The sequence below is a fragment of the Manis pentadactyla genome, chromosome 1, assembly GCF_030020395.1.
Source record: "Manis pentadactyla isolate mManPen7 chromosome 1, mManPen7.hap1, whole genome shotgun sequence".
In the NCBI taxonomy this organism is placed as follows: domain Eukaryota; kingdom Metazoa; phylum Chordata; class Mammalia; order Pholidota; family Manidae; genus Manis; species Manis pentadactyla.
Window position 1 is genome coordinate 66347555 of NC_080019.1, and position 16347 is coordinate 66363901.

At 44.1% G+C, this 16347-nt stretch overlaps 1 protein-coding gene across 1 annotated transcript in view; it reads left to right on the forward strand.

Annotated features, from left to right (window-relative positions):
• The window catches only part of LOC118908248 (alpha-1,4-N-acetylglucosaminyltransferase-like), an 87474-nt gene extending 77563 nt beyond the window's left edge, over window positions 1-9911 (forward strand). The window contains exons 3-5 of the mRNA XM_057498013.1: window positions 267-448; window positions 1576-2012; window positions 6970-9911. Coding sequence (XP_057353996.1) covers window positions 1602-2012; window positions 6970-7584 — 1026 coding nt within the window. The 5' untranslated portion in view covers window positions 267-448; window positions 1576-1601 and the 3' untranslated portion in view covers window positions 7585-9911. The remainder of the gene's footprint in view (window positions 1-266; window positions 449-1575; window positions 2013-6969) is intronic.
• Window positions 9912-16347: the final 6436 nt, after the last annotated feature.

The window sequence follows — 16347 nt, forward strand, 5'->3', positions numbered from 1 at the left end:
TGCAGGCCAATGGGGAGCGGCCCACAGGAGAGTGACACTATCTTGGGAGGTGTGGGGACTGCCACCTCAGTGGAGGGCAATGAAGCTGACCTCGGGAGTCCGGAAGGAAGCTGATTCCCCACTATGGAGGACCTCAGGGCAAAAGGACCCTTCCTGAAACCATAGTAACTGAAATTGAGGAACCGATTCTTGTTCCAGATCGCCAGGCCCTCAGACTAGGTTTTGTCCATTGCTTATTTGGATTTTCTCTTCTTTTAATCAAACAGTTTTTGCACAGTTAGGGTGAATTTACAGGATAATCTGATGAAGACATTTTCCCAAGGTTCTGCCCATGATTTGGATTGGAGCTGCACTGCTGAGGCGCATGACCTGTTGGCCCCAGGGCTATGCCATGACACAGCTTTTTCCCGGTGAACCCTCCTGATGGACCCACAGGGAGTCCTAGTGTGTAAGTCACCTCCAAATTTATGTGAATCCCTTATTTCCCCCAAGTCTCTGTGGGGTAACTTAGTAAAGGTAGGAGCTTCTTGAGAACTTCTTGTGTTTTGTGGCCATCTGCCAATGATTTCCTTCCCTCAGTTGTTGAAATGGAAGATTAGGTTGTGATTTATCAGGTAGTGGGAAAAGCTTGTCGTCATTGCTAAGGTCTCAGATACTGGCAGGCTGCAAGTCTCTGGCTAGAAGGTAAGCTCTGATTCATTGGTTTTGTATTTTCTAGAAGAGTTATATGTAATGTGAAAACTAGACGGCCAACGAACTGAGATCTCTGGTCTTCTGCAGTTAGGTAGAGTTAGAGCTAATATTTATGGAGAGGGAGGCATGGCTGGGAATGGCTCAGGGCTGGGGCTTTGGTGGCAGGTGGACCCAGGTTAGGGTCATGGCTCTGCTAATTGGGATCTTGGAAATTTATTCAAGTCTAACCTTCAGTTTGCTTCCTTAGGTTAATTTTCTTCTTAATTCTCTTAGTTTTTCAGTAAATTATCTTGGATTTTCTAGGTAGGCAATCCTATTTTCTACAACTAATGATACTTTTACTCTTCCTTTTTAGTCTATATTAGACATTCTCTGCTCTTGTTTTACTGCAGTGGTTAGATGTAACAGAATGATATTGGATGGGAACAGTGAGAATGGATCACATTCCTGGTTCTTAATGGGGATGTTTTGAAAGCTTCCGGTTAAGTATGATGATTGCTCTGTGTTCTGGTAGACATTGTTTGTGAGCTTAAGCAACTTTCCATGTGCTTTTTAAATATCATGAATGAATGTGACATGTTCTTGTCATCTTTTGAGCAAAATGATCAAATAGTTTTTATTCTTTAATCTGTTAAGGTATTGCATTTCATTTATAGTTTATCTATTAATGAATTATTTTCCTCTTTCAAATCGTCCTTAAATTCCTCACATAAGCCTTAGTTAATGTATTTTCCTTTTTAATATTGCTGGACTTGACTTGATCAGATTTTATTTAGGATTTTAAAAAATCTTAGTTAAGAAGTGTTCAGGTTCCATTTTCTTGTGTGCCGTCTCTTATCAGGTTTTGTGGATCTAATTTTTCATTAATTGTGTTGATTTAAGGAGCAGGCCAGGAGAGAGAAGTAGACATGCTGAAGGAGCTCCAGCTCTCCCTGTCGGTCATCCTGCTGCTTGCTTGTGTCTTCTTCTACCAGCTCACCCTGAAGTCCGTCTGCCTCTTCTCCTGCCTGCCTCCCTACAAGTCCCAGCAGGGGCTGGAAGCCCTCCTGAGCCATGGGCGCAGCATCGTGTTCCTGGAGACCTCAGAGAGAATGGAGCCATCGCCCCTGGTCTCCTGCGCTGTGGAGTCTGCTGCCAAGATTTATCCAGAGCAGCCTGTGGTGTTGTTTATGAAGGGTCTCAACAATTCCACGCAACTGCCCACCAACTCCACCTACCGAGCCCTTTCCCTTCTCTCAGCAATAGACAATGTTTTCCTCTTCCCTCTGGATATGGAAAGGCTGTTTGAAGACACGCCATTGCTTTCATGGTACTCTCAAGTAAGTGTTCAGAGAATCTTAGAGTGTCAGTGTTGGGAGGGACCACGGAATATGGGGGCCATCTACTCGCTTTATAGATGAGTAAACTGAGGGTAAGGACTCACTGTCAAAGATAGGACTGGAGCCCATGTCCTTTGACCCTTGCCTGGCCTTTTCCTCTGGCATCAGCATCAAGTCGTGGTTCAAATAAAAAGGAGACTTAAGCAAGGCTGATCTTTCCCCTGGGGTCATTTGCTTCCAGGCTTACTTCTTAGGATCTAGGTTACTTTGAGACTATTCTTAACTAATGAGTTTCTGTATCTTCTCTAGGTATACAGACTACTTATTTTTTACTGACAGTTTTAAATCCATCTATGTGAAACTTTAGCACCAGAAGGAGAAGCTAGGCAATATTTAACTTGAAAATGATATAAATAGAAAATTCATGAAAAATCAGGTGGCATGGTATGTGAGATTGGATTATTATTAAGATATGATCAAGAAAGCCCTGGAGCTCTTGGGAATTTTGTAATCTTCATCTCAGTAACATAGCATAATAAAAAAATAGTATTTCAATTAAACAGCTCCCTCATGAGAACCCACAACCAGGTAATGCTTACGGAAATTATAGTACAACCTCTCAATGATTCCATTCTGCAGGTTTTAGCTAAGGCATCATATGAAGGCTACAACTCAATGAGGATTAAATATTCCTATATTATAATGTCATTATAATTATTTTAGGTCTTCAAAACTCCCCATATCTATGTGGAAGAAAAGACCTGGAGAAAATACACAACACACAGTAAAAGTAGGTGTTTAAGTATGATTATGTTATGAGTGAATTTAGTGATGAGAATGTTAATTTATAAATAAAATTATTTTTAAAAAAGTAATTTAAAAATTGACATCAAAGTAGTATAATTTGTTTACCATACAATGTCCAATCTAAGTTCCAACCACAGGTTTAACTAAATGTGAGCAACCTTTTTCTCTGTAAAGGGCAAGATGTTAAATACTGAGGCTTTGCAGACCCAGAGGTAACACTGAGTCCCTCGTGTTAGTTGTACTGTGTCAGTTGCCTATGGCTGCTGTAGTGGATTGCCGCAAAGCTGGTGACCTGAAACAAGATAAATTCATTCTCTTACAGTCACGGAGACCAGAAATCCCACTGGTGTTAATGGGCAAGGCAGGTGCTGGTGGTCTTGTTCCTGGGGGCTCCAGGGAGAATCCCCTCCTAGGAGCCAGTCCCTGCAGTCTCTGCCTCCATCCACCATCCCCCTTTCCTCTGTGAGTGTGTGTGTGTGTGTGTGTGTGTGTGTGTGTGTGTGTGTGTGTGTGTGAACTCTCCCTCCCCCTCTCTGGAACTGACACTTGTGATCACATTTAGAGCCCACCAGGAAAATCCAGGATAATCTCTCCATCTTAAGATCCTTAATGTAATGATTTCTGCAAAGACTCCTTTCCCATATGAGGTCACGTTTACAGGTTCCTGGACTTAGGAACTGATGTGTTTGAGTGGCCATTATTCCACCAACAAGAACAGTTATATATACAAAAGGAAAACTTGTGTTCCGTCCTGACTCATTCACCTGGGGTTGGGCAGGCTGTCCTGGGTGGAGAACACACTTGTGCTTGCTTGCTGTCAGCTGGAGACATTTTCCGGACAGGCCCGAGTATTTGTGAAAGGGGCAGTGGTTAGTGTGACTCTTGGCCCCATGTAACTTCTAGATCCCAGCGTGCCCTATCTCTTCTCCTGAAAAGCCTGAAAGTCTCAGACTGGGACCTGTCAGGCGGAGGTGGAGTGACTCACCGGACTGAGATTTTATCTGCAGTTTTCAGCTCAGAGGTCCTAACCAACAGGTGACAGGCAGCGCAGCTGGGCAGTGTCCTGGCAGGCTGTGGGCCAGGGAGACAGGCACTGGCAGAGGAGAGGGACCCAGTGGGGCGACACACTAGCTAGGTTCCTGCGTCTTTTCAGTGCTAGCCTGCCAGCGGGTGCTCCAGGACTCCACCAGGGCAGGCGGCCTGCTAGCTCCAGGCCTAGTGTCCCCACGCCAGGGCTAGAGTAACATTACCTAAAGTTTTGCTCCTTGAAAAGAAATCTTTACTCAAATTGTTTTGGATGACAATGCATACTACAGCCTTTTCTCACAGAGTAATCCCTGTGTATGAGGAGATGAAAGGCTCGATGTAGTTCTGAACTGAGGAAACTTTTATTTGAGTCAACCCAGCATTTTCTAAACTTATTTGGGCATGGACCCTATTTCAGTTATGACATAGATCTTTTCTTGGAGCTCATGTTTCTTGGAGCACAGTCTGAACTGTATACCTCACTGTTCCTGTATTGGGTTTTAGGACTAAGGTGGGCCTGGGATGCAGAGCCCCAGATGAGCCGGTAGGGCACCCTACCTGGCCATGTGCCTATGGTAGTCACGGCAAGATACCCCTGGGATGCCTGGCTGAGGTGCGCTCTGCCTTGGTTAGACATCTCAGGATTGCCGGGGGCCAGCTTGCAGGGGTGACCCAATGTGCCATCGCCTGCTAGTGGCCACAGGGTATGCTGTGTGGACTGGCAAGTGCAGGCAGGCCTTGAAGATGCCCAGGGAGGAGTAGTAGGGGCAGAAAGGGATGAGCAGCCAGAGGCCTAAGCCCCTTTCCGGTGCTCTCAGGGGTTTCTTGTGTTTTAGGTTGGTGTCTGTCCAGTGTCCACATCAAAGCAGGCTTCTTCCTCCTCTGGTTCCGTGTGGCTTCTGATGTCTTGTGTCTCTGGGTCTGTTCACTAACTATCATCATTTACCAAATAATCAACTTTACTTATTTTTACCAAAACCTTGATTCTTTTGAATGGATGGATCTCTGGAGCCAGGCTGCCTGGGTTCAAACCCAACCTCTGCCTCTTACCTTGGGCAGATTACTGAACTTTTCTGTCTTTTCAGTTATGCACTTGAAAAAAGGGAATAATCACAATACTGCTCTTTGAGGTTTTGTGTAGATTATAAAGAGCTTGGGACACAGTTTCGATAAATGTTAGCTCTTATTGTTTATGAGGTTTTCAGTAGTTGCACACATCATGGGGACACTGACAACTCGTGTGATGATTTTCGCCCGGTATTAGTTGGCCTGCTCTCCTTGGGCTTTGCGGTGGAATTTTAAAGAACATTTGTTTTGTTAAAAGGCAAGTGTTGTCCTTTAATCTTCTAATCAGCATATTTCAATTACAAAAATCTTTTTTGTTTCCTGTACTCAAAAGTTTAGCATTCCATGTGGGAACATTGTCATTTATCTTGATTTATTTTTATATGTTTTCAAAGTCATTTCCTGCATTGCTCCCATTTTAGCATTTGCAGTCATCCCTGACCCCTCTCTCCCCCACTCCACATCCAATCCAGCAAAACCCAGACTGGCATTATCTTTACCACGTGCCCAGGGTCTGCCTGTTTTTCCGACTCCCTCCATTATCATCCTCCTGCACTCTCATCTTTTGCCTGTATTATTTCAACAGCCTCCTAACTTGTCTCTGTGCTTCTGTCCCTGCCCCCCCAAACTCCTGCCCCTGTTTTCCACACAGCAGCCAGTGTGACCCTTTTAAGACTGACTCAGATCACATGTCTCCTTTCTTCCAAACTGTTCCAAAGAATTTCAGTCTCTACCCCAGTCTATGTGACCTGCCCCCCATCCCGACCCCAGTGTTTTCTGATCTCATCTCCTTCCTATCTCCCTTCCTATTCTGCCTTGGCCATAAAGCCTCCTTCCTATTTATGCATATAGAGCTCTTCCCTTTGCACTTGTAGCAAAGCCCTTGTAGAACTACCTTTGCTCTTGCTGTCCCTTTGCCTAGAACCTTCTTTTCCAAAATGTCAGCATGGTTCACCCATCCACTTCATTCAAGTTTCTCCTGGAACCCAAGATAAGGCAGTGTTCCCCCTTGCCCCCTTCAGAACCTCCTCATCTAGCTTTTTTTCCTTCATAGTCCTTATGAACATCCAACCTATTGTGTATTTACAATTGACCTTTGAATAACACCAGTTTTTGAACTGCACAGACCCACTTAAATGCAGAATTTTTCAATAAACATATTGGAGAATTTTTTGGAGAGTTGTAACAATTTGAAAAAAATAGCATTTTCTTTTCTCTAGGTTACTTTATTGTAATAAAACAGTATATGATAGATATGACATACACTATATGTGCTAATCAATTTTTTTATCTTTTCAGTAAGGCTTCTGGTCAACAGCAGGCTATTAGTAGTTAAGGTTTGGGGAGTCAAATATTATACATGGGTTTTCTACTGTGTCAGGGCTGGCACTGCTAACCCCTGTGTTGTTCAAGAGTAAACTGTATTTGTTTACTGTCTGTCTCTTCCCAGGAGAGACTTTCGTCTTTCATTGATAAGTGCTTAACAGCTGTGACAAAATTTGGCACATTGCATGTAAGCCTTCACCTAATATTATTAGTGTAATTAATTAGTGAATGAAGGCATGCATGCATGTATGCGTTATAAGATTCTTTTACGAAATTCCCAAAGAGCACACGTATAGATCTATTCCAGTTTCCTAGCTTTTTTTTTTTTTTTTTGGTCAGTTTCTGGCACTTTTAGGACTTAGAGAGAATTCTTTCTTCACAGTCATATTTGTGGCTAATGTACACCCTGCTTTAAATGACTCACCCAGTTCATCTTGAAACCCCTTCTGGGTTTCTTCTTTACCTTTCCACTGCTTTTAATTTTTCTTTTTTAACAGTTTCATGAAATCTTTAAAAGCTTCCAAAATCTTCCCGTTGATACTGATTGCAGTAATGTTTTTACTTAAAGGCAACTCTTTCGGGTGGAGATAAGTTTGGTAAATTTGCAAAACTGGGCTTTGGGCAAATAGATTTTTGAGAAGCTAGCTTGCTTCCTCCTGCTGAGCTACCTGGGCCTGGCCACCTACTGTGACACCCCTCCCTCTTCCCTGCTAATTTTCACCTGCTCCTGCAGATCAATGCCAGTGCCGAGAGACACTGGCTCCACGTCAGCTCAGATGCATGCCGCCTGGCCATCATCTGGAAGTATGGCGGCATCTACATGGACACCGATGTCATTTCCATCAGGCCCATCCCTGAGGAGAACTTCTTGGCTGCACAGTCTTCTCGTTACTCTAGCAATGGGGTGTTTGGATTCCTGCCCCGCCACCCTTTCCTGTGGGAGTGCATGGAAAACTTTGTTGAACACTACAATTCGGACATTTGGGGCAACCAGGGTCCCAATTTGATGACAAGGATGTTGAAACTGTGGTGCAAACTCAGAGACTTCCAGGAGGTGAGCGACCTCGGGTGTCAGAACTTGTCCTTCCTACATCCCCACAGATTTTACCCCATCTCCTATCCACAGTGGAGGCGCTACTATGAAGTCTGGGACCCAGAACCGAGCTTCAACTACTCCTATGCCCTGCACCTGTGGAACTACATGAATCATAACAAGAAGGTCGTGGTCAGAGGGAGCAACACACTGGTGGAAAATCTCTACCGTAAGCACTGTCCCAGGACTTACAGATACCTGATTCAATGCCCAGAGGGGCTGGTGACTGGGATGCCAGGGCCAGGTAACAAATAGAGCCAACCCTGGGGTGTTGCTGATGTGGTGTGGAACTGGACTTTCATGGAGTGCCACACTTTCACTTCATCTCTACTTCCCCAGGGGTGTGGAGCTTGCTCACCTATCAGTTAGGATTACCTTTGTCTGTCTATAATAGAAAAATCCCAAAGATCATTGGTATGTAAAATATAGACATTTAATTATCTCTCATATACATGAAGTCTGAAGGCAGACAATTCAGGGTGGGTATGGTGACTGCAGTCATCAGGGACCTAGGATTCTTGCATCTCTCCAAGTGTCATCCTTAGTGCCAGTAACCCACCCATGGTCCATATGGCTTTTGATCAGCCCATCGTGTCTGCATTTCAAGCAAAAGGATGAAGGAAGGAGAAACGTGTACCTCTTTTATTTTATGAAGCCTTCCAGCAAGTACCATATAACACTTCCCCTTACATCTCACTGGCCAGACTGTAGCTGCAAGAGAGGCTAGGAAATTTAAGGAGGAAAAGAAAATGGGATAGGCAGCTAATAGTTTTGCTCATGTTAAATTTATTTCTGTAAGTTTAATTCCAGGGTCTTTTAGAGAATGGACTGGGAAAAAAAGAGAATTGATTTCTAACCTGATTTTGTTACACATTTATGCATTCAGTCAATAAATATTAATTGAGCCCCTTCTGTGTATTGAGCACTGACTCAAGTGCTGAAGAGACAGCTGGATCAAGCAGACAAGTTCCTGTCTTAATCATTTTGGCTGAAATAACAAAGTGCCACAGACTGGGTGGCTTCTCAATAACAGAAATTTCTATCTCACAGTTCCAGAGGCTGGAAGTCCAAGGTCAACATGTTTGGGTTCTAGTGAGGATCCTCTCCCAGGTGGCAGATGGCACGCTTCTTGTTGAATTCTTATATGGCAGAAGGGCAAGGGAGCTCTCTGGCATCCCATTTACAGGGGAATTAATCCCATCAGTGAGGGCTTCACCCTCATGAGCTAATTACCTCCCTGAGGCTCTGCTGACCAGTTTCATCACATTGGGGGTTAGGATTTCCACATATGAATTTTGGGGGGACTTAAATATTCAGTCCATTGTAGGTCCCTAGATCTTACGTCCCAGTGACTGCCCCATATCCCCCTGGCACAGTCCCCTCCCCTCTCCAGGGTGTCTGCTGTTCCTCACTCTACCTGACCTGGCTCATAAAAGCCAATTACAAGTTTGAAATTTAAAACTGCTACCCCTTTTATGGTCACATAAGAATTCACCTCCTCTTCCCAGAGGGTATGACAATTAATATTTTTACCACAAATATTCATCAGACAAGATTTTCCAGAACTTTCCTTTTGGTAGTTTGCTTTATAGGAAAAATAGTTATAGTTTCTTCAACTATGAATTTATGATCCTTTTTCAAAGAACATGCCTCCATCCTCTTTCATTCTGATATTTCTCCCTTTGAGAATCACTGCTTTGACAATTTTATTTTAAAATACTCAGAAGTCACGTGTTCTTCCCCACCTTTATTTATTCCCAGCTACTTGCTCTGGATTCTTAGATATCTCACACCATTACCCCCAAAGTAAGACTTAGAAACCTGCAGGTATTCCCCAGGGCTGTGTTCTGAGTTGTGTCTCCAGAGACCCTGCTAGTTCTCGGCTTTCCTGATTGTCTCCACAGGTGAGGGTTCTTAGGGTGGGCCCTCTCAGGGAGGAGTGGGGTCACACACATCGATCCCATTTCCCACATCTGGAGAATGCATGACATATGGTTCTCCAATTAACATTGCCAACCACTACGGTTTTGAATGCTTTGGTTAGAAATGTTTTCATTGTTTCAAAAACTGTATGAATTGTCTCATCATGGGACCAAACAGGTCAGCCTGAATGTCACATTTTTTAATGTTGGGCTGTGATTATATGAATTCAGTGTGGTGATATTAGTAATTTGATGTTGTGGGGAAGTTGGGGTTCCTATGGCCAGGATCCTCACTGAACTGAGATAACCTGATGATGTAACTGGCCTGTTGCTAGGATACCGCTTCCACACCTTTAGGCAATAAGCTATTATTGCACTGTATGGGCGGAGGCAGAGATGCTAGTGCTCGACCTACTGCCAGAGAACAAGCCGGGTAATAAGCCCTTTCACCCCAAAGAATGTTTTGCTATTAATTTCTTTGGTCACATTGAATCCATAGCGAACTTACCCGGGGCTGAAACCCATTGGCAAGACAGCTGTTTATAGAGAGTTTTACCTGGCAGAAAAATATTTTTGGTTAATAAAACGTGGGACATAAATTAACAATGTGTTACTTAGCTGCAGTTTGTTAAGTAGAAAATAATATTTCAAAACATGGTGATAGTGGAGGGGATTAGGCCAAAACAAGTAATAAGAGTAAACAGTGGGAAGTGGGATTCCTAGAACCCCAGATGACCCTGGATTCCTTCTGGCCTGGTAGTGGTCTATGCCACACGGTATGTCATGATGCATTTTCAAAAGAATTCAGGCCGGTATTTTCCCCTATAGGTTTTTTTTTCAAATCTCACACTCATCCTTAGAATTTCAAATAATGAGATTGTATGGGGCAAATGATGAAGTGCCTCTTGTGCCCCTGTCAAGTTCTCTCACTTTTTCTCTGTATATATAACCATGCTATTGGTAGGAAGTCTTGGCCACAAGCCTTCCAAGTATCCCCCCTGCCACCTTGTCTGCCTTCTCTCTTCCCCCAGGACCCCTGCAATGCAGCTGCTAAAGGGTTAAGATTGGCCCCAGAGGGCTGTCCAGTTCCCCACATAGGCTAGTGCCTGAGCCAACTTGTGGTTAAATATTTTTAATATCAGCCCTGAATTTCTCATATGTGTAGTCTTTTAAAAACATAAATGGATCATATAATACATATTATTCTATCAGGTGTTTTGCACTCTAACAGTATGCATGCCCTTGATGCCTTTTTCATTAGCATACCAAAATATACTTTAGTCTTCATAATGGCTGCAGTGTTTTAGTGGAGAATCCATCATCATGCATTTAATCAATACTCAACAAGTGGCCACTTAAATTGATTTTAATTTTAATAGTACATGTAATGCTCTAGCAAAAGATTACCACATATTTGAGGACTTAAATGTTGGTATGTGCTGCCAAATTGTTTTCAAAAAGGCTGATTGAAATTGCCCACTTTCCCATCCTTCACTGGTGACAAAAATCTAGTTCATTGTGGCCACTATGTTTTACGAAAGCATCAAATTGTCTTGTTAATTTTGGTGAGGTTGACCGTTTCACATGTAGTATTTATTTTCTTATGTTGTGAATTGCCTAGTAGCCTTGTCCACATTTCTATTGGGTTGCTTTTCCATTTCATATTGATAACATAACCATTTATAGGAAGGATGCAAACCTTTTATTATCTTGCTGCAGTTTTTCCAGTCTGCCCTGGCCCACCATTCTGGGTTTGTTTCTGGATCCAGAGAGTGGTTCCTGATCAGGCTGACCTCATGTTTTCATTTTGCAAGAGAGGACAGCTTTTTCCTGAGAAAGTAGTTTTTTTTCTGTAAGTGCACAGACTTCCTTCAAAGTGCTTTTTTCAGGGGATGGGCTAGAGTGTCGGCTCTGCTTAGGGAAGAGGTTCCCCTTCAGGTCCAGCCAAATCTTGGCAAGTGGGCATGCAGGCCTTTTGATGCCAGAACCTCAGATTTTTCAAGAGAAACCAGCAAACCAGATTTTTATGAAAAATCTCCCTCTGACTATATGCCTGCGTATCTATACATCAACACTGTGAAAACCCAACCATACCTCTCTGATCTAAAATCAACTCAGGGACCATTAATGGCCAGCATCCCAGCATCAGGAGACCTATGTGGTAACACTTCAGATGCCCTTCCGGAAAGTGAAATTAGGAGCGGGCTTCCGAGGGGTGATGCCAACAGCAGACAGCAGAGGGCACTCCTACCGTGTGCTGCCTAGAGTCTAAAGTCCACCTTCCATCAGCAGCAGTGTGTCCCGCTGTTGCCTGACACATTCCTAAGTGTAGGAAGGGGACCAGCTGTGACGGTGTCCCTGCTGCGTCAGGGAGCAGGCGTCTAGCACTGGCCTGAGAAACAGGTGTGAGGGGCTAGAGGGCAAGATGGAAACTGCAGATCCTGAGAACCCACCCTCCTGTCCTCCCATCCTATAGTTAGGGCCCAGACACTAAGGGTGACAGTACTGTCCCCTGGACTAGACATCTAGGGCCAGTCTCCTTCGGCCTGTTCCTATGTCGTGGACCACACACTTGTCCCTACTGGTGCTGCCAAATCTGTGTGTGCTGTGGCAGAGGGTGGGTGACAGCTTCCCGGGGCTAAATGATCTAGTCCTTTATAAGCTCTCGGTGTCCTTGGGACCTAGAACCGAGCCTGGCACACAGCAGGCACTCACTAACTCTCGAATTTGAATGTTGAACTTCCCAGTTAAAGGAAGGGAGTGAAGGTTCCAGTCACGGGAGGCCTTGGTTGGCTGAAGACGGAGTCTTCAGTGTTTGGCCTTACCGACAAGGTAGACCTGTTTTTCACAACAGCCCTGCAGAAGAGGGCAGGCACCCTGTTTACACATGAGGGAATTTAGGCTGATGGAAATGGCACCCACAAATACACACAGATACCCTAGAGCTACTTTCTACACGCTTAGTGATATGGTGGGAAGAGAGCTGAGAAGCAAATGCTCCAAGTCCCCCAAATTTCACACTCAACTGAACTTTGGAGGACACACCACCGACTGCCCAGTCCTGGGCTGAGCCTAGAGAGGCTTCAGCTAAGTTTGTTCTCATAATGACCCTGCTTGGTAGAGTTTATTTTTCCCATCTTACAGAGAGGTTAAATGACTTGCTCAGGGTTACACATCCTGTGAATGTGGAATGAAACTATGTCTTTGACTCCAGAGCCTGGACTCTTCTCCCCTCTGATGGGTGGCAGGAACCGCTCGAGTGAAAAGCATGCCCTGACCAGGAGAGGAGAGGGGGGACAAGATTCCCCACCAGAGTAGAGAGCTTGCAAACTTCCCCACTGGGTCGTGGTCCCTGCTCCACTACTTCTTTTTTTATGTTTTAGAAATCGTAGTAAAATAAACACACCAAGGATGTTACCATTTTCACCATTTTCAATTTATAATTCAGTTAAGTACTTTTGTATTGTTGCACAAGCAACACCTTTATCCATCTCTAGAACTTTTTCCCCATCCCAAACTGAACCTTTGTGGCCATTAAATAACTCCTTATTCCCTAGCTCCCAGCGCAGCCCTGGGAACCAGCATTTTACTTTCTGGACTATCTCTATGAATTTGACTATTCTAGGTACCTTGTGGAAGTGGAGTCATATAATATTTGTCCTTTTGTTCACTTAGCCTAGTATTTTCAAGGTTCATGCATGTTGTAGGATGTATCAGTTTCATGCTTTTAGAAGGCCTGATAATGTTTCATTATATTTACATACCACGTTTTATTTCCCCATTCATATGTGGGTGTACACGTCTACCTTTGGCCATTGTGAATAATGCTGTTAGGAACATGTATGTGCAAATATCTGCTTGAGTCCCTGCTTTCAGCTCTTTTGAGTGTATACCCAGAAGTGGAATTGCTGGATCATATAGTAATTCTATGTTTAAATTTTTCAGGAATCACCATTCTGTTTTCTGCATTGGTTGTACCATTATATTCCCACCAGCAAGGCACAGGGATTCCAATTTCTCCACATTTTTGCCAACACTTGTTCCCATACCCATGTGTTTTGGTTGCCCCCAAATACAGAGCTTGGCAGACGGAGGCTGAGGTGGGAGAAATGCATTGAAAAAATTCCCAGAAACCTGAGTGTCAGTAAAGCAACCACCGGCTATGGGAAAGGGAAGCGATCAGGTAGGGACTGACACAAGGAGAGAGAGCTCTTTGGTTCTGAGTTTCACAGTGGACCCATGGGGCAAGCCAGAAGGTTGGGAGGTGGACACACCCAAAGGAGGAGTGTGAGGCCCAATCGGAAACCAGGAAGGTCCCCTTAGTTTGGGGCCGGTGTGCTGGGCGTCGGTTTGGAGGGTGCAGCTGCCCCAGCTTTCAACAGGCCAGCGGGTTATACCCGAGTGGTGGTGTGTGTATGTGTGTGTGTGTGTGGTGTGTGTGTGTTGTGAGTGTATGGTATGTGTGTGTATGTGGTGTGTGTCCGTGTGTGTGTGTCTGGGGGTGTGCTGTGTGTGTGTTGTATGTGTGTGTGTGTCCCTGTGTGTGTGTCTGGGGGTGTGCTGTGTGTGCGTGTGTTGTGTGTATGTGTGTGTGTCTGTGTCTGTGTGTCTGGGGGGGTGCTGTGCCTGTGTGGTGGGGGTGGGTGGGGGTGGGTCTGTGGGTCTGTGTGTGTGTGTGTGTGAGGACGGGAGCACTTGCAGCCTGGCTGGGCTGTGCTTGGCCTCTCAGCGAGGCCTGGGAGCCATTCATTCAATTGGATCCTGGATTTTCCTAAAGGATTTAACGTGCGCAACCGACCTAAAAACAGTGTGTGTGTATGGTGTGTGTGTGCGTGTGGTGTGTGTGGTGTGTGTGTCTGTGTATGTGTGTCTGGGGGGTTGCTGTGCCTGTGTGGTGGGGGTCGGTGGGGGTGGGTATGTGGGTCTGTGTGTGTGTGTGTGAGGACGGGAGCACTTGCAGCCTGGCTGGGCTCTGCTTGGCCTCTCAGCAAGGGCTGGGAGCCATTCATTCAATTGGATCCTGGAATTTCCTAACGGATTTTTTTTTTTTTTTTAGATAATTATTTTTTATTGAAGGGTAGTTGACACACAGTATTACATTACATTAGTTTCAGGTGTACAACACAGTGATTCAACATTTATATACATGATAATTCTAAGTACCAGCTATCACCATACCAAGTTGTTACAATATTTTGACTATATTCCTTATGCTATACATTACATCCCGGTTACTTATTTATTTTACAATTGGAAGTGTGTACTTTTTCTTGGTTGTTGTTGTTAGGGCATCTCTCATATTTATTGATCAAATGGTTGTTAACAACAATAAAATTCTGTATAGGGGAGTCAATGCTCAATGCACAATCATTAATCCACCCCAAGCCTAATTTTCGTCAGTCTCCAATCTTCTGAAGCATAACGAACAAGTTCTTACATGGAGAAAAAATTCTTACATAGTGAATAAGTTACATGGTGAACAGTACAAGGGCAGTCATCACAGAAACTTTTGGTTTTGCTCATGCATTGTGAACTATAAACAGTCAGTTCAAATATGAATACACATTTGATTTTTATACTTGATTTATATGTGGATACCACATTTCTCTCTTTATTATTTTTAATAAGATGCTGAAGTGGTAGGTAGATACAACATAAAGGTAGAAAACATAGTTTAGTGTTGTAAGAGAGCAAATGTAGATGATCAGGTGTGTGCCTGTAGACTATGTGTTAATCCAAGCTAGACAAGGGCAATAAAACATCCACGTATGCAGAAGATTTCTCTCAGAACAGGGAGGGTGAGGTTCTAAGCCTCACCTCTGTTGATCCCCAATTTCTCACCTGATGACCCCCCTGCGACTGTGCCTGTCTTAGGTTGTTCCTCCCTTGAGGAATCTTACCCGTCTCTGGCTAACCAGTCATCTTCCGGGGCCATACAGGGAAATGTAAAGTTGGTAAGTGAGAGAGAAGCCTTATTGTTTGAAATGGTTAGCTTTTTATTTCTTTGCATATTTATGCCCTGTGGCTTCTATGCCCAGCATTTGTCTTGAGGTATCTTTACCACTTGGAGGAGTTATGATACTCGGTAAATTTGATATGAGGCACGAATTCTATTTAAGAATTCGTTGTAATTAGGAAGGAAGAAGAAAAGCTATAGAAGTAGCAGGCGGAAGAAAACATGGGAAGATTGATTATTTCTTTGACATATCTTCTTGTAGAGTAACTTCAGCATGTATAGATTTTAAGCTACTACTTAAATTGTGCACACACATTAACATAATAGGAGTATAGTTACATAACCAAAGCATATCTGTAATTACCAGCCATCTCCAGTGAAACCAAGAAAACCAGTTAGGCACCCTAGGCATTTGTGAAAACTTATCAATGATATGATGGTTATTATCTAACTGAATTTGAATAGTTTGAGAAAAATCAGACAAATTAAAACAACCCATTCCTGGGCACTGTTCACATCCCATATGTTCTTTTAACAGTAAATAGTCTGTAGTTGTAAGATTTTGGAGCGCTACAATTTGCACTTCTCCTAATTCTTGGTTGAGTTCCAACAGTATAGATCCAGTCAAATTTGTTGTTTTACTGTATGCACAGGCCAGCTTAGATATCTCCTTCCTCATTCCCATGGCAGGTCCAGGAACTGGTGGGATGAGTGCATCTACAGCTGTAGCAGTGCGTGGATCTTTGTTGGGGTTTTTTGATGATCATCTTCTGGCATGAGTCTTCCCGAGAGTGCTGATGTTGGAAGTTCTCTTTAATATCGTTTCTTAGTTCATTTTCGGGGTAGCCAAATTAGGCTTTGATCCTCTGTATAAACACAAACAGACCCTTTGCCTACACTTTTATATGTCCTTTTTTCCTAACGGATTTAACGTGCGCAACCGACCTAAAAACAGCCATTCCCGACGGCTCCACCCCTCCCTGGGCCGCGGTCGGGTGGCGGTTGAGGAGCAGAGGCACCGGCGACCCCAGGCCACGACCTGACGGTTTGCAGAGGCTCTCCCGTCCCCGGTCCCGCAGGCCGGCAGCGACGGTTTGGGCCAGGCGGGCTCTGTCCCCTGCCTCCAGGGGTGTCCGGGCC